The 27699-nt window shown below is 53.8% G+C and overlaps 1 protein-coding gene across 1 annotated transcript in view; it reads right to left on the minus strand.

Annotated features, from left to right (window-relative positions):
* Positions 1–27699, minus strand: part of ZNF318 (zinc finger protein 318) — a 104693-nt gene that overhangs the window by 37864 nt on the left and 39130 nt on the right. The window contains exon 3 of the mRNA XM_075584102.1: positions 16737–16986. Coding sequence (XP_075440217.1) covers positions 16737–16986 — 250 coding nt within the window. The remainder of the gene's footprint in view (positions 1–16736; positions 16987–27699) is intronic.

The raw sequence follows: 27699 nt of genomic DNA on the forward strand, positions 1-27699 counted from the left end.
TCCGTGCACTACAGAACCATGGCCCCCTGATATACGCCCTGATCCGTGCACTACAGAACCATGGCCCCCGATATACGCCCTGATCCATGCACTACAGATCCATGGGACCCCCCGATATACGCCCTGATCCGTGCACTACAGAACCATGGCCCCCGATATACGCCCTGATCCGTGCACTACAGAACCATGGGACCCCCCGATATACGCCCTGATCCGTGCACTACAGAACCATGGCCCACCATATACGCCCTGATCCATGCACTACAGAACCATGGGGCCCCCGATATACGCCCTGATCCGTGCACTACAGAACCATGGCCCCCGATATACGCCCTGATCCATGCACTACAGAACCATGGGGCCCCCGATATATGCCCTGATGTGTACACTACAGATCCATGGCCCCTGATATACACCCTGATCCATGCACTACAGATCCATGGCCCCCGATATACGCCCTGATCCGTGCACTACAGATCCATGGCCCCCGATATACGCCCTGATCCATGCACTACAGAACCATGGGACCCCCCGATATACGCCCTGATCCGGGCACTACAGAACCATGGCCCCCGATATACGCCCTGATCCATGCACTACAGATCCATGGGACCCCCCGATATACGCCCTGATCCGTGCACTACAGAACCATGGCCCCCGATATACGCCCTGATCCGTGCACTACAGAACCATGGGACCCCCCGATATACGCCCTGATCCGTGCACTACAGAACCATGGGGCCCCCGATATACGCCCTGATCCATGCACTACAGAACCATGGGACCCCCCGATATACGCCCTGATCCGTGCACTACAGATCCATGGCCCCCGATATACGCCCTGATCCATGCACTACAGATCCATGGCCCCCGATATACGCCCTGATCCGTGCACTACAGATCCATGGCCCCCGATATACGCCCTGATCCGTGCACTACAGAACCATGGGACCCCCCCGATATACGCCCTGATCCATGCACTACAGATCCATGGCCCCCGATATATGCCCTGATCCATGCACTACAGAACCATGGGACCCCCCGATATACGCCCTGATCCGGGCACTACAGAACCATGGGACCCCCCGATATACGCCCTGATCCGTGCACTACAGAACCATGGGACCCCCCGATATACGCCCTGATCCATGCACTACAGAACCATGGCCCCCGATATACGCCGTGATCCGTGCACTACAGAACCATGGGACCCCCCGATATACGCCCTGATCCGTGCACTACAGATCCATGGCCCCCGATATACGCCCTGATCCGTGCACTACAGATCCATGGCCCCCGATATACGCCCTGATCCATGCACTACAGATCCATGGCCCCCGATATACGCCCTGATCCGGGAACTACAGTACCATGGCCCCCGATATACGCCCTGATCTGTGCACTACAGATCCATGGCCCCCGATATACGCCGTGATCCGTGCACTACAGAACCATGGGACCCCCCGATATACGCCCTGATCCGTGCACTACAGAACCATGGGGCCCCCTGATATACGCCCTGATCCGTGCACTACAGAACCATGGGGCCCCGATATACGCCCTGATCCGTGCACTACAGATCCATGGCCCCCGATATACGCCCTGATCCATGCACTACAGATCCATGGCCCCCGATATACACCCTGATCCGTGCACTACAGAACCATGGCCCCCGATATACGCCCTGATCCGTGCACTACAGAACCATGGGCCCTCCGATATACGCCCTGATCCATGCACTACAGAACCATGGCCCCCGATATACGCCCTGATCCGTGCACTACATAACCATGGCCCCCGATATACGCCCTGATCCATGCACTACAGATCCATGGCCCCCGATATACGCCCTGATCCCTGCACTACAGAACCAAGGGCCCCCGATATACGCCCTGATCCGTGCACTACAGAACCATGGCCCCCGATATACGCCCTGATCCATGCACTACAGAACCATGGGACCCCCCGATATACGCCCTGATCCATGCACTACAGAACCATGGGACCCCCCGATATACGCCCTGATCCGTGCACTACAGATCCATGGGACCCCCCGATATACGCCCTGATCCATGCACTACAGAACCATGGGACCCCCCGATATACGCCCTGATCCGTGCACTACAGATCCATGGCCCCCGATATACGCCCTGATCCATGCACTACAGAACCATGGCCCCCGATATACGCCCTGATCCATGCACTACAGATCCATGGCCCCCGATATACGCCCTGATCCGTGCACTACAGAACCATGGGACCCCCCGATATACGCCCTGATCCATGCACTACAGAACCATGGCCCCCGATATACGCCCTGATCCATGCACTACAGATCCATGGTCTCCCGATATACGCCCTGATCCGTGCACTACAGAACCATGGGACCCCCCGATATACGCCCTGATCCATGCACTACAGATCCATGGCCCCCGATATACGCCCTGATCCGTGCACTACAGAACCATGGGACCCCCCGATATACGCCCTGATCCGTGCACTACAGATCCATGGGACCCCCCGATATACGCCCTAATCCGTGCACTACAGAACCATGGGGCCCCCGATATACGCCCTGATCCGTGCACTACAGATCCATGGCCCCGATATACGCCCTGATCCATGCACTACAGATCCATGGCCCCCGATATACGCCCTGATCCGTGCACTACAGAACCATGGGACCCCCCGATATACGCCCTGATCCGTGCACTACAGAACCATGGGACCCCCCGATATACGCCCTGATCCGTGCACTACAGAACCATGGGCCCCCGATATACGCCCTGATCCGTGCACTACAGATCCATGGCCCCCGATATACGCCCTGATCCGTGCACTACAGATCCATGGCCCCCGATATACGCCCTGATCCGGCACTACAGAACCATGGGACCCCCCGATATACGCCCTGATCCGGCACTACAGAACCATGGGACCCCCCGATATACGCCCTGATCCGTGCACTACAGATCCATGGCCCCCGATATACGCCCTGATCCGTGCACTACAGAACCATGGGCCCCGATATACGCCCTGATCCGTGCACTACAGATCCATGGCCCCCGATATACGCCCTGATCCGGCACTACAGATCCATGGCCCCCGATATACGCCCTGATCCGGCACTACAGATCCATGGCCCCCGATATACGCCCTGATCCGGCACTACAGAACCATGGGACCCCCCGATATACGCCCTGATCCGGCACTACAGAACCATGGGACCCCCCGATATACGCCCTGATCCGTGCACTACAGAACCATGGGCCCCCGATATACGCCCTGATCCATGCACTACAGAACCATGGGCTCCCGATATACGCCCTGATCCATGCACTACAGAACCATGGGACCCACCGATATACGCCCTGATCCGTGCACTACAGATCCATGGCCCCCGATATACGCCCTGATCCGTGCACTACAGATCCATGGCCCCCGATATACGCCCTGATCCGTGCACTACAGATCCATGGGACCCCCCGATATACGCCCTGATCCATGCACTACAGAACCATGGGCCCCCGATATACGCCCTGATCCGTGCACTACAGATCCATGGGCCCCCGATATACGTGCCTCACTCGTTTTCTCATTACCCAACCCCTTCCCCCCCCCCCCCCCCACGCATCATAACACTTGGGGGGAGAGCCTGGCTGACGCCTGGGAGTTAGCACAGATTTTCGTGCTGCCCTGGACACTGGAGAAAACCCCCATTACGTGACGAATAGATGTGGATGGGTTAAATTTAACCCCAAAGTAACCAATTTCTACACCAGCTCACACAGGGCCGTGTGAGTATAGCCTTATAGATTATATATCATTTCCCCTAACCCTATCAACATACAGCTATATCTAGCTGGGAGGGGCACAGCTCGCCCTCAAGGAGGTGATCACTAATTGTGATTGCTTACACATGGCCGTGTAAGTATTATTATATTTACAACCCGCCCCCCACCTTTGGAACTACTGTCAATATTCATCATCATTATTATTGTATATGTCTTTCTAATCCCATGCTCCCCCATTGCTTGTTTGTCCCCGATATACGCCCTGATCCATGCACTACAGATCCATGGCCCCCGATATACGCCCTGATCCCTGCACTACAGAACCATGGCCCCCGATATACGCCCTGATCCCTGCACTACAGAACCATGGGGCCCCCGATATACGCCCCGATCCGTGCACTACAGAACCATGGCCCCCGATATACGCCCTGATCCGTGCACTACAGAACCATGGGCCCCCGATATACACCCTGATCCGTGCACTACAGAACCATGGGCCCCCGATATACGCCCTGATCCGTGCACTACAGATCCATGGCCCCCGATATACGCCCTGATCCGTGCACTACAGAACCATGGCCCCCGATATACGCCCTGATCCGTGCACTACAGATCCATGGGCTCCCGATATACGCCCTGATCCGTGCACTACAGATCCATGGCCCCCGATATACGCCCTGATCCGTGCACTACAGAACCATGGCCCCCGATATACGCCCTGATCCGTGCACTACAGATCCATGGGCCCCCGATATACGCCCTGATCCGTGCACTACAGAACCATGGCCCCCGATATACGCCCTGATCCGTGCACTACAGAACCATGGGCCCCCGATATACGCCCTGATCCCTGCACTACAGAACCATGGGCTCCCGATATACGCCCTGATCCGGGCACTACAGAACCATGGCCCCCGATATACACCCTGATCCGTGCACTACAGAACCATGGGCCCCCGATATACGCCCTGATCCCTGCACTACAGAACCATGGGCTCCCGATATACGCCCTGATCCGGGCACTACAGAACCATGGCCCCCGATATACGCCCTAATCCGTGCACTACAGAACCATGGCCCCCGATATACGCCCTGATCCGTGCACTACAGAACCATGGGCCCCCGATATACGCCCCGATCCGTGCACTACAGATCCATGGCCCCCGATATACGCCCTGATCCGTGCACTACAGAACCATGGGACCCCCCGATATACGCCCTGATCCGTGCACTACAGAACCATGGCCCCCGATCCGTGCACTACTGAACCATGGGCCCCCGATATACTCCCTGATCCGTGCACTACAGAACCATGGGACCCCCCGATATACGCCCTGATCCATGCACTACAGATCCATGGTCCCCGATATACGCCCCGATCCGTGCACTACTGAACCATGGGCCCCCGATATACGCCCTGATCCATGCACCCCCGATATACGCCCTGATCCGTGCACTACAGAACCATGGGACCCCCCGATATACGCCCTGATCCGTGCACTACAGAACCATGGGCCCCCGATATACGCCCTGATCCGTGCACTACAGATCCATGGTCCCCGATATACGCCCTGATCCGTGCACTACAGAACCATGGGACCCCACCGATATACGCCCCGATCCGTGCACTACTGAACCATGGGCCCCCGATATACGCCCTGATCCATGCACTACTGAACCATGGGACCCCCCGATATACGCCCTGATCCATGCACTACAGATCCATGGTCCCCGATATACGCCCTGATCCGTGCACTACAGAACCATGGCCCCCGATATACGCCCTGATCCGGGCACTACAGAACCATGGGGCCCCCGATATATGCCCTGATCCGTGCACTACAGAACCATGGGCTCCCGATATACGCCCCGATCCGTGCACTACTGAACCATGGGCCCCCGATATACGCCCTGATCCGTGCACTATAGATCCATGGGCCCCCGATATACGCCCTGATCCGTGCACTACAGATCCATGGCCCCCGATATACGCCCTGATCCGGGCACTACAGAACCATGGGGTTCCCGATATACGCCCTGATCCGTGCACTACAGAACCATGGGACCCCCCGATATACGCCCTGATCCGTGCACTACAGAACCATGGGCCCCCGATATACGCCCTGATCCGTGCACTACAGATCCATGGTCCCCGATATACGCCCTGATCCGTGCACTACAGAACCATGGGACCCCACCGATATACGCCCCGATCCGTGCACTACTGAACCATGGGCCCCCGATATACGCCCTGATCCATGCACTACTGAACCATGGGACCCCCCGATATACGCCCTGATCCATGCACTACAGATCCATGGTCCCCGATATACGCCCTGATCCGTGCACTAAAGAACCATGGCCCCCGATATACGCCCTGATCCGGGCACTACAGAACCATGGGGCCCCCGATATACGCCCTGATCCGTGCACTACAGAACCATGGGCTCCCGATATACGCCCCGATCCGTGCACTACTGAACCATGGGCCCCCGATATACGCCCTGATCCATGCACTACAGATCCATGGTCCCCGATATACGCCCCGATCCCTGCACTACAGAACCATGGCCCCCGATATACGCCCTAATCCGTGCACTACAGATCCATGGCTCCCGATATACGCCCTGATCCGGGCACTACAGATCCATGGCCCCCGATATACGCCCTGATCCGTGCACTACAGAACCATGGGACCCCGATATACGCCCTGATCCGGGCACTATAGATCCATGGGCCCCCGATATACGCCCTGATCCGTGCACTACAGAACCATGGCCCCCGATATACGCCCTGATCCGTGCACTATAGATCCATGGGCCCCCGATATACGCCCTGATCCGTGCACTACAGATCCATGGCCCCCGATATACGCCCTGATCTGGGCACTACAGAACCATGGGGCCCCCGATATACGCCCTGATCCGGGCACTACAGAACCATGGGCCCCCGATATACGCCCTGATCCGGGCACTACAGAACCATGGGGCCCCCCGATATACGCCCTGATCCATGCACTACAGAACCACGGGACCCCGATATACGCCCTGATCCGTGCACTACAGAACCATGGGCCCCCGATATACGCCCTGATCCGGGCACTACAGAACCATGGGCTCCCTTGATATACGCCCTGATCCGGGCACTACAGAACCATGGGCTCCCTGATATACGCCCTGATCCGTGCACTACAGAACCATGGGACCCCCCGATATACGCCCTGATCCGGGCACTACAGAACCATGGACCCCCGATATACGCCCTGATCCATGTACTACAGAACCATGGGCCCCCGATATACGCCCTGATCCGTGCACTACAGAACCATGGCCCCCAATATACGCCCTGATCCATGCACTACAGATCCATGGGACCCCCCGATATACGCCCTGATCCGTGCACTACAGAACCATGGGACCCCCCGATATACGCCCTGATCCGTGCACTACAGAACCATGGGACCCCCCGATATACGCCCTGATCCGTGCACTACAGAACCATGTGGCCCCCTGAATACGCCCTGATCCGTGCACTACAGAACCATGGGGCCCCCGATATACGCCCTGATCCGTGCACTACAGAACCATGGGACCCCACCGATATACGCCCTGATCCGTGCACTACAGAACCATGGGCCCCCGATATACGCCCTGATCCATGCACCCCCGATATACGCCCTGATCCGTGCACTACAGATCCATGGCCCCCGATATACGCCCTGATCCGTGCACTACAGAACCATGGCCCCCGATATACGCCCTGATCCATGCACTACAGAACCATGGGACCCCCGATATACGCCCTGATCCGTGCACTACAGAACCATGGGCTCCCGATATACGCCCTGATCCGGGCACTACAGAACCATGGCCCCCGATATACGCCCTGATCCATGCACTACAGAACCATGGGACCCCCCGATATACGCCCTGATCCATGCACTACAGAACCATGGGACCCCCCGATATACGCCCTGATCCGGGCACGACAGAACCATGGGCCCCCCGATATACGCCCTGATCCGTGCACTACAGAACCATGGCCCCCTGATATACGCCCTGATCCGTGCACTACAGAACCATGGGACCCCCCGATATACGCCCTGATCCATGCACTACAGAACCATGGGCTCCCGATATACGCCCTGATCCATGCACTACAGAACCATGGGCTCCCGATATACGCCCTGATCCGTGCACTACAGAACCATGGCCCCCGATATACGCCCTGATCCGTGCACTACAGAACCATGGCCCCCGATATACGCCCTGATCCATGCACTACAGAACCATGGGCTCCCGATATACGCCCTGATCCATGCACTACAGAACCATGGCCCCTGATATACACCCTGATCCGTGCACTACAGAACCATGGGCCCCCGATATACGCCCTGATCCGTGCACTACAGAACCATGGCCCCCGATATACGCCCTGATCCGTGCACTACAGAACCATGGCCCCCGATATACGCCCTGATCCGTGCACTACAGAACCATGGCCCCCGATATACGCCCTGATCCGTGCACTACAGAACCATGGGACCCCCCGATATACGCCCTGATCCGGGCACTACAGAACCATGGGCCCCCCGATATACGCCCTGATCCGTGCACTACAGAACCATGGGACCCCCCGATATACGCCCTGATCCATGCACTACAGAACCATGGGACCCCCCGATATACGCCCTGATCCGTGCACTACATAACCATGGCCCCCGATATACGCCCTGATCCATGCACTACAGAACCATGGGACCCCCCGATATACGCCCTGATCCATGCACTACAGAACCATGGGACCCCCGATATACGCCCTGATCCGGGCACTACAGAACCATGACCCCCGATATACGCCCTGATCCGTGCACTACAGAACCATGGGCCCCCCGATATACGCCCTGATCCGTGCAGTACAGAACCATGGGACCCCCCGATATACGCCCTGATCCGTGCACTACAGAACCATGGGACCCCACCGATATACGCCCTGATCCGTGCACTACAGAACCATGGGCCCCCGATATACGCCCTGATCCATGCACCCCCGATATACGCCCTGATCCGTGCACTACAGATCCATGGCCCCCGATATACGCCCTGATCCGTGCACTACAGAACCATGGCCCCCGATATACGCCCTGATCCATGCACTACAGAACCATGGGACCCCCGATATACGCCCTGATCCGTGCACTACAGAACCATGGGCTCCCGATATACGCCCTGATCCGGGCACTACAGAACCATGGCCCCCGATATACGCCCTGATCCATGCACTACAGAACCATGGGACCCCCCGATATACGCCCTGATCCATGCACTACAGAACCATGGGACCCCCCGATATACGCCCTGATCCGGGCACTACAGAACCATGGGCCCCCCGATATACGCCCTGATCCGTGCACTACAGAACCATGGCCCCCTGATATACGCCCTGATCCGTGCACTACAGAACCATGGGACCCCCCGATATACGCCCTGATCCATGCACTACAGAACCATGGGCTCCCGATATACGCCCTGATCCATGCACTACAGAACCATGGGCTCCCGATATACGCCCTGATCCGTGCACTACAGAACCATGGCCCCCGATATACGCCCTGATCCGTGCACTACAGAACCATGGCCCCCGATATACGCCCTGATCCATGCACTACAGAACCATGGGCTCCCGATATACGCCCTGATCCATGCACTACAGAACCATGGCCCCTGATATACACCCTGATCCGTGCACTACAGAACCATGGGCCCCCGATATACGCCCTGATCCGTGCACTACAGAACCATGGCCCCCGATATACGCCCTGATCCGTGCACTACAGAACCATGGCCCCCGATATACGCCCTGATCCGTGCACTACAGAACCATGGCCCCCGATATACGCCCTGATCCGTGCACTACAGAACCATGGGACCCCCCGATATACGCCCTGATCCGGGCACTACAGAACCATGGGCCCCCCGATATACGCCCTGATCCGTGCACTACAGAACCATGGGACCCCCCGATATACGCCCTGATCCATGCACTACAGAACCATGGGACCCCCCGATATACGCCCTGATCCGTGCACTACATAACCATGGCCCCCGATATACGCCCTGATCCATGCACTACAGAACCATGGGACCCCCCGATATACGCCCTGATCCATGCACTACAGAACCATGGGACCCCCGATATACGCCCTGATCCGGGCACTACAGAACCATGGCCCCCGATATACGCCCTGATCCGTGCACTACAGAACCATGGGCCCCCCGATATACGCCCTGATCCGTGCAGTACAGAACCATGGGACCCCCCGATATACGCCCTGATCCGTGCACTACAGATCCATGGCCCTCCGATATACGCCCTGATCCGTGCACTACAGAACCATGGGACCCCCCGATATACGCCCTGATCCGTGCACTACAGAACCATGGGACCCCCCGATATACGCCCTGATCCGTGCACTACAGAACCATGGGACCCCCCGATATACGCCCTGATCCGTGCACTACAGAACCATGGGGCCCCCGATATACGCCCTGATCCATGCACTACAGAACCATGGGACCCCCCGATATACGCCCTGATCCGTGCACTACAGATCCATGGCCCTCCGATATACGCCCTGATCCGTGCACTACAGAACCATGGGACCCCCCGATATACGCCCTGATCCGTGCACTACAGAACCATGGGACCCCCCGATATACGCCCTGATCCGTGCACTACAGAACCATGGGACCCCCCGATATATGCCCTGATCCGTGCACTACAGAATCATGGGGGCCCGATATACGCCCTGATCCGTGCACTACAGATCCATGGCCCTCCGATATACGCCCTGATCCGTGCACTACAGAACCATGGGACCCCCCGATATACGCCCTGATCCGTGCACTACAGAACCATGGGACCCCCCGATATACGCCCTGATCCGCCACATCTCCTTTCCTCTTTCTATTCATTACGGCCAGCTAGCACGGGGGGTGGGAGGGGGGAAATTTCAGATTCTCCCTGCTTCAGCACAGAGGGTTCAGTCTTTGCCAGAGCCACCTATGCTGACGCAGGCATATGGTGAAAACCTGACCTGTTGATGGCCCTGGAAAATCCGATCTAGCTTATAGAGAATGAATCTGCATCACACGCGGAACAAGAGACGGTCCTGTCGGCGAACATTTCTCTGACTCTGGCCATAAGATGAACGATCGGAACATGGCTGTACTCAAAGGTAATCTCAGAACACCGAAAGAGAGACGGTTGCATGAATACAAATTTATGCAACTGTTCGGGACACTTAGCAGTGGCCAAAACCGAGACCGAAGCTTCATGAGCCACTACCCTAACAAGAGAAATCTCTTCCCACGAGTGGTTAGGCCCATGTCTATACATACTGCTCTCTATGAATGCACACACGTTTCTAACACATACAAATGTACATGTGCACGTACACACAACCCCCAATAGGGATAACATAATAGCCACACACATGAACAAAAATGCAACTTTTTACATTTACATTTCACCACCTACCCACACCATTGTTATACACTCCCCCTCCAAACACACCTTTTGTAAAGCGCTGTATACACTGTGGGTGCTTTATAAATTAAGATTTACACACATGCATACTCTAACATCACAAGCATTCAGGTTCCATCTAACACCTTAAGGCTGAGCTCAGTCTGCCTACTACCCGAGGTTACACACCTCTGTCTGCTGGGCGATGTGTGAACATCCCCAGCACACTGAATGAACTGACAGTAGGCGGGACAGGGGAAGACGTCATCCTCTTTTTAGGAAAAAAAAAAAAGAAGGTGGAGCATTCATTCATTGGCTGGCGAAGTACGCGTGACGCTGTGGCCGCACAAAATCACTAATTCAGTTGTCTCCCTGAGTTGCAGTCGCGTCAACGCTGTACTTCGCCGCTGGGAGGAGTTTCAAGTCTGAAAACTCCCATTGCCAAACACGAGTGTCGAACGTGCGCGCACACGTAAGCACGTCGTGTGGCTAGCAGACTGATGAACGTACGCAGAGCACGCACGTCGTGTGGCTAGCAGACTGATGAACGTACACAGAGCGCGCACGTCGTGTGGCTAGCAGAGTGACGAACGTACGTAGAGCACGCACGTCGTGTGGCTAGCAGAGTGCCGAACGTACGCAGAGCACGCACGTCGTGTGGCTAGCAGAGTGCCGAACGTACACAGAGCACGCACGTCGTGTGGCTAGCAGAGTGCCGAACGTACGCAGAGCACGCACGTCGTGTGGCTAGCAGAGTGCCGAACGTACACAGAGCGCGCACGTCGTGTGGCTAGCAGAGTGACGAACGTACGCAGAGCACGCACGTCGTGTGGCTAGCAGAGTGCCGAACGTACACAGAGCACGCACGTCGTGTGGCTAGCAGAGTGCCGAACGTACACAGAGCACGCACATCGTGTGGCTAGCAGAGTGCCGAACGTACACAGAGCGCGCACGTCGTGTGGCTAGCAGAGTGATGAACGTACACAGAGCGCGCACATCGTGTGGCTAGCAGAGTGCCGAACGTACACAGAGCACGCACGTCGTGTGGCTAGCAGAGTGATGAACGTACACAGAGCGCGCACATCGTGTGGCTAGCAGAGTGCCGAACGTACGCAGAGCACGCACGTCGTGTGGCTAGCAGAGTGCCGAACGTACACAGAGCACGCACGTCGTGTGGCTAGCAGAGTGATGAACGTGCGCAGAGCGCGCACGTCGTGTGGCTAGCAGAGTGCCGAACGTACACAGAGCGCGCACGTCGTGTGGCTAGCAGAGTGCCGAACGTACACAGAGCACGCACGTCGTGTGGCTAGCAGAGTGATGAACGTGCGCAGAGCACGCACATCGTGTGGCTAGAAGAGTGACGAACGTACGCAGAGCACGCACGTCGTGTGGCTAGCAGAGTGACGAACGTACGCAGAGCACGCACGTCGTGTGGCTAGCAGAGTGCCGAACGTACACAGAGCACGCACGTCGTGTGGCTAGCAGAGTGCCGAACGTACACAGAGCACGCACATCGTGTGGCTAGCAGAGTGCCGAACGTACACAGAGCACGCACGTCGTGTGGCTAGCAGAGTGATGAACGTACACAGAGCGCGCACATCGTGAGGGCTAGCAGAGTGCCAAACGTACACAGAGCGCGCACGTCGTGTGGCTAGCAGAGTGATGAACGTACACAGAGCGCGCACGTCGTGTGGCTAGCAGAGTGATGAACGTGCGCAGAGCACGCACATCGTGTGGCTAGAAGAGTGACGAACGTACGCAGAGCACGCACGTCGTGTGGCTAGCAGAGTGACGAACGTACGCAGAGCACGCACGTCGTGTGGCTAGCAGAGTGCCGAACGTACACAGAGCACGCACGTCGTGTGGCTAGCAGAGTGCCGAACGTACACAGAGCACGCACATCGTGTGGCTAGCAGAGTGCCGAACGTACACAGAGCACGCACGTCGTGTGGCTAGCAGAGTGATGAACGTACACAGAGCGCGCACATCGTGAGGGCTAGCAGAGTGCCAAACGTACACAGAGCGCGCACGTCGTGTGGCTAGCAGAGTGATGAACGTACACAGAGCGCGCACGTCGTGTGGCTAGCAGAGTGTCGAACGTGCGCAGAGCGCGCACGTCGTGTGGCTAGCAGAGTGCCGAACGTACACAGAGCACGCACGTCGTGTGGCTAGCAGAGTGCCGAATGTACGCAGAGCACGCACGTCGTGTGGCTAGCAGAGTTCCGAACGTACACAGAGCGCGCACGTCGTGTGGCTAGCAGAGTGCCGAACGTACACAGAGCGCGCACGTCGTGTGGCTAGCAGAGTGTCGAACGTGCACAGAGCGCGCACGTCGTGTGGCTAGCAGAGTTCCGAACGTACACAGAGCACGCACGTCGTGTGGCTAGCAGAGTGACGAACGTGCGCAGAGCACGCACGTCGTGTGGCTAGCAGAGTGCCGAACGTATGCAGAGCGCGCACGTCGTGTGGCTAGCAGAGTGATGAACGTGCACAGAGCACGCACGCCGTGTGGCTAGCAGAGTGATGAACGTACACAGAGCGCGCACATCGTGTGGCTAGCAGTGATGAACGTACGCAGAGCACGCACGCCGTGTGGCTAGCAGAGTGATGAACGTGCACAGAGAACGCACGCCGTGTGGCTAGCAGAGTGATGAACGTGCGCAGAGCACGCACGTCGTGTGGCTAGCAGAGTGATGAACGTGCACAGAGCACGCACGCCGTGTGGCTAGCAGTGATGAACGTACGCAGAGCACGCACGCCGTGTGGCTAGCAGAGTGACGAATGTGCACAGAGCGCGCACGTCGTGTGGCTAGCAGAGTGACGAACGTACACAGAGCGCGCACGCCGTGTGGCTAGCAGAGTGACGAACGTGCGCAGAGCGCGCACGTCGTGTGGCTAGCAGAGTGCCGAACGTACACAGAGCACGCACGTCGTGTGGCTAGCAGAGTGACGAACGTACGCAGAGCACGCACGTCGTGTGGCTAGCAGAGTGCCGAACGTACACAGAGCACGTACGTCGTGTGGCTAGCAGAGTGATGAATGTGCGCAGAGCGCGCACGTCGTGTGGCTAGCAGAGTGCCGAACGTACACAGAGCACGCACGTCGTGTGGCTAGCAGAGTGATGAACGTGCGCAGAGCGCGCACGTCGTGTGGCTAGCAGAGTGACGAACGTACGCAGAGCACGCACGTCGTGTGGCTAGCAGAGTGCCGAACGTACACAGAGCGCGCACGCCGTGTGGCTAGCAGAGTGACGAACGTGCGCAGAGCGCGCACGTCGTGTGGCTAGCAGAGTGACGAACGTACGCAGAGCACGCACGCCGTGTGGCTAGCAGAGTGACGAACGTGCGCAGAGCACGCACGCCGTGTGGCTAGCAGAGTGACGAATGTGCGCAGAGCACGCACGTCGTGTGGCTAGCAGAGTGATGAACGTGCACAGAGCACGCACGCCGTGTGGCTAGCAGTGATGAACGTACGCAGAGCACGCACGCCGTGTGGCTAGCAGAGTGACGAATGTGCACAGAGCGCGCACGTCGTGTGGCTAGCAGAGTGACGAACGTACACAGAGCGCGCACGCCGTGTGGCTAGCAGAGTGACGAACGTGTGCAGAGCGCGCACGTCGTGTGGCTAGCAGAGTGCCGAACGTACACAGAGCACGCACGTCGTGTGGCTAGCAGAGTGCCGAACGTACACAGAGCACGCACATCGTGTGGCTAGCAGAGTGATGAACGTGCGCAGAGCGCGCACGTCGTGTGGCTAGCAGAGTGCCGAACGTACACAGAGCACGCACGTCGTGTGGCTAGCAGAGTGATGAACGTGCGCAGAGCGCGCACGTCGTGTGGCTAGCAGAGTGACGAACGTACGCAGAGCACGCACGTCGTGTGGCTAGCAGAGTGCCGAACGTACACAGAGCACGCACGTCGTGTGGCTAGCAGAGTGACGAACGTGCGCAGAGTACGCACGTCGTGTGGCTAGCAGAGTGACGAACGTGCGCAGAGCACGCACGCCGTGTGGCTAGCAGAGTGATGAACGTGCGCAGAGCACGCACGCCGTGTGGCTAGCAGAGTGACGAACGTGCGCAGAGCGCGCACGCCGTGTGGCTAGCAGAGTGCCGAACGTACACAGAGCACGCACGCTGTGTGGCTAGCAGAGTGATGAACGTGCGCAGAGCGCGCACGCCGTGTGGCTAGCAGAGCATGAACGTGCGCAGAGCGCGCACGCCGTGTGGCTAGCAGAGTGATGAACGTGCGCAGAGCGCGCACGCCGTGTGGCTAGCAGAGTGACGACCGTACGCAGAGCGCGCACGCCGTGTGGCTAGCAGAGTGACGAATGTGCGCAGAGCGCGCACGCCGTGTGGCTAGCAGAGTGATGAACGTGCGCAGAGCGCGCACGCCGTGTGGCTAGCAGAGTGACGAACGTACGCAGAGCGCGCACGCCGTGTGGCTAGCAGAGTGACGAATGTGCGCAGAGCGCGCATGCCGTGTGGCTAGCAGAGTGAGCGGGGCCTTAGTTATAAATGGCACATTGCACAGGGAGAGGGGGGGGGGCGTCACTCACAGATAACATTCCAAGCTGCTTAATCCATTGTAACATCGCCCAAAGAAGAGACCCGCGTGTCGCGAAAGCTCGCACAAATAAAAGCAATTAGTTAGCCTCTGAACGCTATCGACTATTTATTTTTGATTATTACGCTCGGCTAACACGGTACAGATACATATATATTCCAATAGAGTACAATAAGACACTGCACTTTTTATATGACAAAAGATCGGTGATAGAAATACAGAAATAAATGTACCCAGACAATGTCAGCGAGAGCACAGCGAGAGCACAGCGATACACTGTGTGGGTTGCAGAGGTCTCTGTCACATTGAGTTCATTCAATCTTTCCCCTATAGTTTACATACTGTACCTGAAAAGTGACCTGCAAAGTGCTTTTATTTTCTACTCAGACCTGATGTTAAGGAATATACGGTGAGCACTTATTATAGGCCAGTGTTCCTGTCCCAGCACAGTATATACAAGCAGAGCTGTAACAAGCCACTAGCCGGGAGCAATACAGGCAAGTGAAATCATTTCCCCACGAGCCAGGAGTTTGCCCAGGCAAAGTCCCCACCCCCTCCCCCCTCCAGGGAAATAGTTGAAAAGAAAATTATTCTTAATTTCGAAAGCAACCAAAACAGACAAATGTTTGCTTTATATGTGATTTGTGTAACCCGTTCACAGACAGACAGGCATAGACAGCAATGAAGGGGTTATTTCTCGCCCCTTGAAGGACTGCAGGGTGTTTGTGATGAAGGAACATCATTAGGATATGGGAGAAAGGGCAGAGTAAGTGGCTGTATAATCATGGCCCTCTCAGGTTTGTAAGTCCGTCTCCGTCTCTACTCCAGCGAGTGCACCTCCATGATCACATACCTGAGTAGAGGGGCTGCTACATGTGGTCTCTGGCTCCGGACGCTTCTTCAGGATGGACTTCTTTGGCATGGGCAGTGGATCGTCTGAGGGCCGCTTCAGGTCGCTTGGTCCTTTCTGGAGGCCCAGGTCAGCCTGGTAATACTCTGGGCGATGTCGGAGGTCACCGGCGCTGGAGAAGAGGCCTGGGAGATTGTCAGGTCCCTGGGCAGAGCCTCTCGTACCAGCTGATCTGTCCATGGAACTGGGCAAACTGGAACACACAAGAGAGAATGGGGTCAGCTTTCTCTCGGGCCCTGAAAGGGCGGTACAGGATCCATGGAAACTTCCCCATCGCAGGGCTGACACACAGGGAGACAGACAGACACACAGGGAGACAGACAGACACACAGGGAGACAGACAGACACACAGGGAGACAGACAGACACACAGGGAGACAGACAGACACACAGGGAGACAGACAGACACACAGGGAGACAGACACACACACAGGGAGACAGACAGACAGACACACAGGGAGACAGACAGACAGACACACAGGGAGACAGACAGACACACACACAGGGAGACAGACAGACACACACACAGGGAGACAGACAGACAGACACACAGGGAGACAGACAGACACACACACAGGGAGACAGACAAACAGACACACAGGGAGACAGACAGACACACACACAGGGAGACAGACAGACACACAGGGAGACAGACAGACACACAGGGAGACACACCCACCAACACCCCCCACCAACACGTAAAGGCAGATCAGGATCCCAGGAGGAGATCGGGACTGCTGTGGAGAGACTGCAATGACCAGCGCGTCATCACGCACTAACAGCATCACGGATCACGTGGGACGCGAGGCAGAGCGTCCGGTGGGACCGGTGAGCAGCGCGGTCTGAGGGATACAGCAAGGTGGCCAAAACCAGCACGGCAACAGACCGGAGGAATAGCGCGGTCTGGGAGGTGCAGTCACGGCATCCACAAGCAGCGCCTCAGCAAAGACTCCAACGATGTAAGTTAGGAGCGTCCAGATAAGCATCATCCTCTCTGTGCGCATTGTCTATGTACTTCTGTGAGTGGGACTCCATCCTCTCTGTGCGCATTGTCTATGTACTTCTGTGAGTGAGACTCCATCCTCTCTGTGTGCATTGTCTATGTACTTCTGTGAGTGGGACTCCATCCTCTCTGTGCGCATTGTCTATGTACTTCTGTGAGTGAGACTCCATCCTCTCTGTGCGCATTGTCTATGTACTTCTGTGAGTGAGATTCCATCCTCTCTCTGCGCATTGTCTATGTACTTCTGTGAGTGGGACTCCATCCTCTCTGTGCGCATTGTCTATGTACTTCTGTGAGTGAGACTCCATCCTCTCTGTGCGCATTGTCTATGTACTTCTGTGAGTGAGATTCCATCCTCTCTGTGCGCATTGTCTATGTACTTCTGTGAGTGGGACTCCATCCTCTCTGTGCGCATTGTCTATGTACTTCTGTGAGTGGGACTCCATCCTCTCTGTGCGCATTGTCTATGTACTTCTGTGAGTGAGATTCCATCCTCTCTGTGCGCATTGTCTATGTACTTCTGTGAGTGAGACTCCATCCTCTCTGTGCGCATTGTCTATGTACTTCTGTGAGTGAGATTCCATCCTCTCTGTGCGCATTGTCTATGTACTTCTGTGAGTGAGATTCCATCCTCTCTGTGCGCATTGTCTATGTACTTCTGTGAGTGAGATTCCATCCTCTCTGTGCGCATTGTCTATGTACTTCTGTGAGTGAGATTCCATCCTCTCTGTGCGCATTGTCTATGTACTTCTGTGAGTGAGACTCCATCCTCTCTGTGCGCATTGTCTATGTACTTCTGTGAGTGAGATTCCATCCTCTCTGTGCGCATTGTCTATGTACTTCTGTGAGTGAGATTCCATCCTCTCTGTGCGCATTGTCTATGTACTTCTGTGAGTGAGACTCCATCCTCTCTGTGCGCATTGTCTATGTACTTCTGTGAGTGAGATTCCATCCTCTCTGTGCGCATTGTCTATGTACTTCTGTGAGTGGGACTCCATCCTCTCTGTGCGCATTGTCTATGTACTTCTGTGAGTGGGACTCCATCCTCTCTGTGCGCATTGTCTATGTACTTCTGTGAGTGGGACTCCATCCTCTCTGTGCACATTGTCTATGTACTTCTGTGAGTGAGATTCCATCCTCTCTGTGCGCATTGTCTATGTACTTCTGTGAGTGGGACTCCATCCTCTCTGTGCGCATTGTCTATGTACTTCTGTGAGTGAGATTCCATCCTCTCTGTGCGCATTGTCTATGTACTTCTGTGAGTGAGATTCCATCCTCTCTGTGCGCATTGTCTATGTACTTCTGTGAGTGAGATTCCATCCTCTCTGTGCGCATTGTCTATGTACTTCTGTGAGTGGGACTCCATCCTCTCTGTGCGCATTGTCTATGTACTTCTGTGAGTGGGACTCCATCCTCTCTGTGCGCATTGTCTATGTACTTCTGTGAGTGGGACTCCATCCTCTCTGTGCGCATTGTCTGTGTACTTCTGTGAGTGGGACTCCATCCTCTCTGTGCGCATTGTCTATGTACTTCTGTGAGTGAGACTCCATCCTCTCTGTGCGCATTGTCTATGTACTTCTGTGAGTGGGATTCCATCCTCTCTGTGCGCATTGTCTATGTACTTCTGTGAGTGAGATTCCATCCTCTCTGTGCGCATTGTCTATGTACTTCTGTGAGTGAGATTCCATCCTCTCTGTGCGCATTGTCTATGTACTTCTGTGAGTGAGATTCCATCCTCTCTGTGCGCATTGTCTATGTACTTCTGTGAGTGGGACTCCATCCTCTCTGTGCGCATTGTCTATGTACTTCTGTGAGTGGGACTCCATCCTCTCTGTGCGCATTGTCTATGTACTTCTGTGAGTGAGATTCCATCCTCTCTGTGCGCATTGTCTATGTACTTCTGTGAGTGGGATTCCATCCTCTCTGTGCGCATTGTCTATGTACTTCTGTGAGTGAGATTCCATCCTCTCTGTGCGCATTGTCTATGTACTTCTGTGAGTGGGACTCCATCCTCTCTGTGCGCATTGTCTATGTACTTCTGTGAGTGAGATTCCATCCTCTCTGTGCGCATTGTCTATGTACTTCTGTGAGTGAGATTCCATCCTCTCTGTGCGCATTGTCTATGTACTTCTGTGAGTGAGATTCCATCCTCTCTGTGCGCATTGTCTATGTACTTCTGTGAGTGGGACTCCATCCTCTCTGTGCGCATTGTCTATGTACTTCTGTGAGTGGGACTCCATCCTCTCTGTGCGCATTGTCTATGTACTTCTGTGAGTGAGATTCCATCCTCTCTGTGCGCATTGTCTATGTACTTCTGTGAGTGAGACTCCATCCTCTCTGTGCGCATTGTCTATGTACTTCTGTGAGTGGGACTCCATCCTCTCTGTGCGCATTGTCTATGTACTTCTGTGAGTGAGATTCCATCCTCTCTGTGCGCATTGTCTATGTACTTCTGTGAGTGAGATTCCATCCTCTCTGTGCGCATTGTCTATGTACTTCTGTGAGTGGTACTCCATCCTCTCTGTGCGCATTGTCTATGTACTTCTGTGAGTGGGACTCCATCCTCTCTGTGCGCATTGTCTATGTACTTCTGTGAGTGGGACTCCATCCTCTCTGTGCGCATTGTCTATGTACTTCTGTGAGTGGGACTCCATCCTCTCTGTGCGCATTGTCTATGTACTTCTGTGAGTGAGACTCCATCCTCTCTGTGCGCATTGTCTATGTACTTCTGTGAGTGGGACTCCATCCTCTCTGTGCGCATTGTCCATGTACTTCTGTGAGTGAGATTCCATCCTCTCTGTGCGCATTGTCTATGTACTTCTGTGAGTGAGACTCCATCCTCTCTGTGCGCATTGTCTATGTACTTCTGTGAGTGGGACTCCATCCTCTCTGTGCGCATTGTCTATGTACTTCTGTGAGTGAGATTCCATCCTCTCTGTGCGCATTGTCTATGTACTTCTGTGAGTGAGATTCCATCCTCTCTGTGCGCATTGTCTATGTACTTCTGTGAGTGGGACTCCATCCTCTCTGTGCGCATTGTCTATGTACTTCTGTGAGTGGGACTCCATCCTCTCTGTGCGCATTGTCTATGTACTTCTGTGAGTGGGACTCCATCCTCTCTGTGCGCATTGTCTATGTACTTCTGTGAGTGAGATTCCATCCTCTCTGTGCGCATTGTCTATGTACTTCTGTGAGTGGGACTCCATCCTCTCTGTGCGCATTGTCTATGTACTTCTGTGAGTGGGACTCCATCCTCTCTGTGCGCATTGTCTATGTACTTCTGTGAGTGAGATTCCATCCTCTCTGTGCGCATTGTCTATGTACTTCTGTGAGTGAGACTCCATCCTCTCTGTGCGCATTGTCTATGTACTTCTGTGAGTGGGATTCCATCCTCTCTGTGCGCATTGTCTATGTACTTCTGTGAGTGGGACTCCATCCTCTCTGTGCGCATTGTCTATGTACTTCTGTGAGTGAGACTCCATCCTCTCTGTGCGCATTGTCTATGTACTTCTGTGAGTGGGACTCCATCCTCTCTGTGCGCATTGTCTATGTACTTCTGTGAGTGGGACTCAATCCTCTCTGTGCGCATTGTCTATGTACTTCTGTGAGTGAGATTCCATCCTCTCTGTGCGCATTGTCTATGTACTTCTGTGAGTGAGACTCCATCCTCTCTGTGCGCATTGTCTATGTACTTCTGTGAGTGAGATTCCATCCTTTCTGTGCGCATTGTCTATGTACTTCTGTGAGTGGGACTCAATCCTCTCTGTGCGCATTGTCTATGTACTTCTGTGAGTGGGACTCCATCCTCTCTGTGCGCATTGTCTATGTACTTCTGTGAGTGGGACTCCATCCTCTCTGTGCGCATTGTCCATGTACTTCTGAGTGAGATTCCATCCTCTCTGTGCGCATTGTCTATGTACTTCTGTGAGTGGGACTCCATCCTCACTGTGCGCATTGTCTATGTACTTCTGTGAGTGGGACTCCATCCTCTCTGTGCGCATTGTCTATGTACTTCTGTGAGTGAGATTCCATCCTCTCTGTGCGCATTGTCTATGTACTTCTGTGAGTGGGATTCCATACTCTCTGTGCGCATTGTCTATGTACTTCTGTGAGTGAGACTCCATCCTCTCTGTGCGCATTGTCTATGTACTTCTGTGAGTGAGATTCCATCCTCTCTGTGCGCATTGTCTATGCACTTCTGTGAGTGGGACTCCATCCTCTCTGTGCGCATTGTCTATGTACTTCTGTGAGTGGAACTCCATCCTCTCTGTGCGCATTGTCTATGTACTTCTGTGAGTGAGATTCCATCCTCTCTGTGCGCATTGTCTATGTACTTCTGTGAGTGGGACTCCATCCTCTCTGTGCGCATTGTCTATGTACTTCTGTGAGTGAGACTCCATCCTCTCTGTGCGCATTGTCTATGTACTTCTGTGAGTGAGATTCCATCCTCTCTGTGCGCATTGTCTATGTACTTCTGTGAGTGGGATTCCATCCTCTCTGTGCGCATTGTCTATGTACTTCTGTGAGTGGGACTCCATCCTCTCTGTGCGCATTGTCTATGTACTTCTGTGAGTGAGATTCCATCCTCTCTGTGCGCATTGTCCATGTACTTCTGTGAGTGGGACTCCATCCTCTCTGTGCGCATTGTCTATGTACTTCTGTGAGTGGGACTCCATCCTCTCTGTGCGCATTGTCTATGTACTTCTGTGAGTGGGACTCCATCCTCTCTGTGCGCATTGTCTATGTACTTCTGTGAGTGGGATTCCATCCTCTCTGTGCGCATTGTCTATGTACTTCTGTGAGTGGGACTCCATCCTCTCTGTGCGCATTGTCTATGTACTTCTGTGAGTGAGACTCCATCCTCTCTGTGCGCATTGTCTATGTACTTCTGTGAGTGGGACTCCATCCTCTCTGTGCGCATTGTCTATGTACTTCTGTGAGTGGGACTCCATCCTCTCTGTGCGCATTGTCTATGTACTTCTGTGAGTGGGATTCCATCCTCTCTGTGCGCATTGTCTATGTACTTCTGTGAGTGGGACTCCATCCTCTCTGTGCGCATTGTCTATGTACTTCTGTGAGTGGGACTCCATCCTCTCTGTGCGCATTGTCTATGTACTTCTGTGAGTGAGATTCCATCCTCTCTGTGCGCATTGTCTATGTACTTCTGTGAGTGAGATTCCATCCTCTCTGTGCGCATTGTCTATGTACTTCTGTGAGTGGGATTCCATCCTCTCTGTGCGCATTGTCTATGTACTTCTGTGAGTGGGACTCCATCCTCTCAGTGCGCATTGTCTATGTACTTCTGTGAGTGGGATTCCATCCTCTCTGTGCGCATTGTCTATGTACTTCTGTGAGTGGGACTCCATCCTCTCTGTGCGCATTGTCTATGTACTTCTGTGAGTGGGACTCAATCCTCTCTGTGCGCATTGTCTATGTACTTCTGTGAGTGAGATTCCATCCTCTCTGTGCGCATTGTCTATGTACTTCTGTGAGTGAGACTCCATCCTCTCTGTGCGCATTGTCTATGTACTTCTGTGAGTGAGATTCCATCCTCTCTGTGCGCATTGTCTATGTACTTCTGTGAGTGGGACTCAATCCTCTCTGTGCGCATTGTCTATGTACTTCTGTGAGTGGGACTCCATCCTCTCTGTGCGCATTGTCTATGTACTTCTGTGAGTGGAACTCCATCCTCTCTGTGCGCATTGTCCATGTACTTCTGTGAGTGAGATTCCATCCTCTCTGTGCGCATTGTCTATGTACTTCTGTGAGTGGGACTCCATCCTCTCAGTGCGCATTGTCTATGTACTTCTGTGAGTGGGACTCCATCCTCTCTGTGCGCATTGTCTATGTACTTCTGTGAGTGAGATTCCATCCTCTCTGTGCGCATTGTCTATGTACTTCTGTGAGTGGGATTCCATACTCTCTGTGCGCATTGTCTATGTACTTCTGTGAGTGAGACTCCATCCTCTCTGTGCGCATTGTCTATGTACTTCTGTGAGTGAGATTCCATCCTCTCTGTGCGCATTGTCTATGTACTTCTGTGAGTGGGACTCCATCCTCTCTGTGCGCATTGTCTATGTACTTCTGTGAGTGGAACTCCATCCTCTCTGTGCGCATTGTCTATGTACTTCTGTGAGTGAGATTCCATCCTCTCTGTGCGCATTGTCTATGTACTTTTGTGAGTGGGACTCCATCCTCTCTGTGCGCATTGTCTATGTACTTCTGTGAGTGGGACTCCATCCTCTCTGTGCGCATTGTCTATGTACTTCTGTGCGTGAGATTCCATCCTCTCTGTGCGCATTGTCTATGTACTTCTGTGAGTGAGATTCCATCCTCTCTGTGCGCATTGTCAATGTACTTCTGTGAGTGGGACTCCATCCTCTCTGTGCGCATTGTCTATGTACTTCTGTGAGTGAGACTCCATCCTCTCTGTGCGCATTGTCTATGTACTTCTGTGAGTGGGACTCCATCCTCTCTGTGTGCATTGTCTATGTACTTCTGTGAGTGGGACTCAATCCTCTCTGTGCGCATTGTCTATGTACTTCTGTGAGTGAGATTCCATCCTCTCTGTGCGCATTGTCTATGTACTTCTGTGAGTGGGACTCCATCCTCTCTGTGCGCATTGTCTATGTACTTCTGTGAGTGAGACTCCATCCTCTCTGTGCGCATTGTCTATGTACTTCTGTGAGTGAGATTCCATCCTCTCTGTGCGCATTGTCTATGTACTTCTGTGAGTGGGATTCCATCCTCTCTGTGCGCATTGTCTATGTACTTCTGTGAGTGGGACTCCATCCTCTCTGTGCGCATTGTCTATGTACTTCTGTGAGTGAGATTCCATCCTCTCTGTGCGCATTGTCCATGTACTTCTGTGAGTGAGATTCCATCCTCTCTGTGCGCATTGTCTATGTACTTCTGTGAGTGGGATTCCATCCTCTCTTTGCGCATTGTCTATGTACTTCTGTGAGTGAGACTCCATCCTCTCTGTGCGCATTGTCTATGTACTTCTGTGAGTGGGACTCCATCCTCTCTGTGCGCATTGTCTATGTACTTCTGTGAGTGGGACTCCATCCTCTCTGTGCGCATTGTCTATGTACTTCTGTGAGTGGGACTCCATCCTCTCTGTGCGCATTGTCTATGTACTTCTGTGAGTGGGACTCCATCCTCTCTGTGCGCATTGTCTATGTACTTCTGTGAGTGGGATTCCATCCTCTCTGTGCGCATTGTCTATGTACTTCTGTGAGTGGGACTCCATCCTCTCTGTGCGCATTGTCTATGTACTTCTGTGAGTGAGACTCCATCCTCTCTGTGCGCATTGTCTATGTACTTCTGTGAGTGGGACTCCATCCTCTCTGTGCGCATTGTCTATGTACTTCTGTGAGTGGGACTCCATCCTCTCTGTGCGCATTGTCTATGTACTTCTGTGAGTGGGATTCCATCCTCTCTGTGCGCATTGTCTATGTACTTCTGTGAGTGGGACTCCATCCTCTCTGTGCGCATTGTCTATGTACTTCTGTGAGTGGGACTCCATCCTCTCTGTGCGCATTGTCTATGTACTTCTGTGCGTGAGATTCCATCCTCTCTGTGCGCATTGTCTATGTACTTCTGTGAGTGGGACTCCATCCTCTCTGTGCGCATTGTCTATGTACTTCTGTGAGTGAGATTCCATCCTCTCTGTGCGCATTGTCTATGTACTTCTGTGAGTGAGATTCCATCCTCTCTGTGCGCATTGTCTATGTACTTCTGTGAGTGGGATTCCATCCTCTCTGTGCGCATTGTCTATGTACTTCTGTGAGTGGGACTCCATCCTCTCTGTGCGCATTGTCTATGTACTTCTGTGAGTGAGATTCCATCCTCTCTGTGCGCATTGTCTATGTACTTCTGTGAGTGGGATTCCATCCTCTCTGTGCGCATTGTCTATGTACTTCTGTGAGTGAGACTCCATCCTCTCTGTGCGCATTGTCTATGTACTTCTGTGAGTGAGATTCCATCCTCTCTGTGCGCATTGTCTATGTACTTCTGTGAGTGGGACTCCATCCTCTCTGTGCGCATTGTCTATGTACTTCTGTGAGTGAGATTCCATCCTCTCTGTGCGCATTGTCTATGTACTTCTGTGAGTGGGACTCCATCCTCTCTGTGCGCATTGTCTATGTACTTCTGTGAGTGAGATTCCATCCTCTCTGTGCGCATTGTCTATGTACTTCTGTGAGTGGGACTCCATCCTCTCTGTGCGCATTGTCTATGTACTTCTGTGAGTGGGACTCCATCCTCTCTGTGCGCATTGTCTATGTACTTCTGTGAGTGAGATTCCATCCTCTCTGTGCGCATTGTCTATGTACTTCTGTGAGTGAGATTCCATCCTCTCTGTGCGCATTGTCTATGTACTTCTGTGAGTGGGACTCAATCCTCTCTGTGCGCATTGTCTATGTACTTCTGTGAGTGGGACTCCATCCTCTCTGTGCGCATTGTCTATGTACTTCTGTGAGTGGGACTCCATCCTCTCTGTGCGCATTGTCTATGTACTTCTGTGAGTGGGACTCAATCCTCTCTGTGCGCATTGTCTATGTACTTCTGTGAGTGAGATTCCATCCTCTCTGTGCGCATTGTCTATGTAATTCTGTGAGTGAGATTCCATCCTCTCTGTGCGCATTGTCTATGTACTTCTGTGAGTGGGACTCCATCCTCTCTGTGCGCATTGTCTATGTACTTCTGTGAGTGAGACTCCATCCTCTCTGTGCGCATTGTCTATGTACTTCTGTGAGTGAGATTCCATCCTCTCTGTGCACATTGTCTATGTACTTCTGTGAGTGGGACTCCATCCTCTCTGTGCGCATTGTCTATGTACTTCTGTGAGTGAGATTCCATCCTCTCTGTGCGCATTGTCTATGTACTTCTGTGAGTGAGATTCCATCCTCTCTGTGCGCATTGTCTATGTACTTCTGTGAGTGGGACTCCATCCTCTCTGTGCGCATTGTCTATGTACTTCTGTGAGTGAGATTCCATCCTCTCTGTGCGCATTGTCTATGTACTTCTGTGAGTGAGATTCCAGCCTCTCTGTGCGCATTGTCTATGTACTTCTGTGAGTGGGACTCCATCCTCTCTGTGCGCATTGTCTATGTACTTCTGTGAGTGGGACTCAATCCTCTCTGTGCGCATTGTCTATGTACTTCTGTGAGTGAGATTCCATCCTCTCTGTGCGCATTGTCTATGTACTTCTGTGAGTGGGACTCCATCCTCTCTGTGCGCATTGTCTATGTACTTCTGTGAGTGGGACTCCATCCTCTCTGTGCGCACTGTCTATGTACTTCTGTGAGTGGGACTCCATCCTCTCTGTGCGCATTGTCTATGTACTTCTGTGAGTGGGACTCCATCCTCTCTGTGCGCATTGTCTATGTACTTCTGTGAGTGGGACTCCATCCTCTCTGTGCGCATTGTCCATGTACTTCTGTGAGTGGGACTCCATACTCTCTGTGCACATTGTCCATGTACTTCTGTGAGTGGGACTCCAGTGTCTCTGTTTTATTACGTTACAGCACCATGTCTGCTATCTTTGTCTCTACGTGTATCGTTGTCTGAATCACCATCAAGCATGCTCCTGGAGAGGGAAGTATTCCAGCATTATAGTCACTTGTATGAATACTGCGACTATTAAGCGGTCACTATGCAGATTGTCCAACCTGACATCACAGTCCTGAACACACGGCTCACCGCCTAATCCTCACTGTGTGATTAAGACATTGGTCACCGTAACCTGCTGAAGTAATACTTTCACTTTATGGCGATTTATATTAATATGTAAATGTATGAATTGGACACATTTCTCGTCATTTTTTGCACATGTTCATATCATTTTGTGCACGTATGCGGAGAACCAGCGCCACGAAGGACTTTCTTTCAAGCATCTTAA

Source organism: Ascaphus truei, unplaced genomic scaffold (genome assembly GCF_040206685.1).
Source record: "Ascaphus truei isolate aAscTru1 unplaced genomic scaffold, aAscTru1.hap1 HAP1_SCAFFOLD_448, whole genome shotgun sequence".
Lineage (NCBI taxonomy): Eukaryota > Metazoa > Chordata > Amphibia > Anura > Ascaphidae > Ascaphus > Ascaphus truei.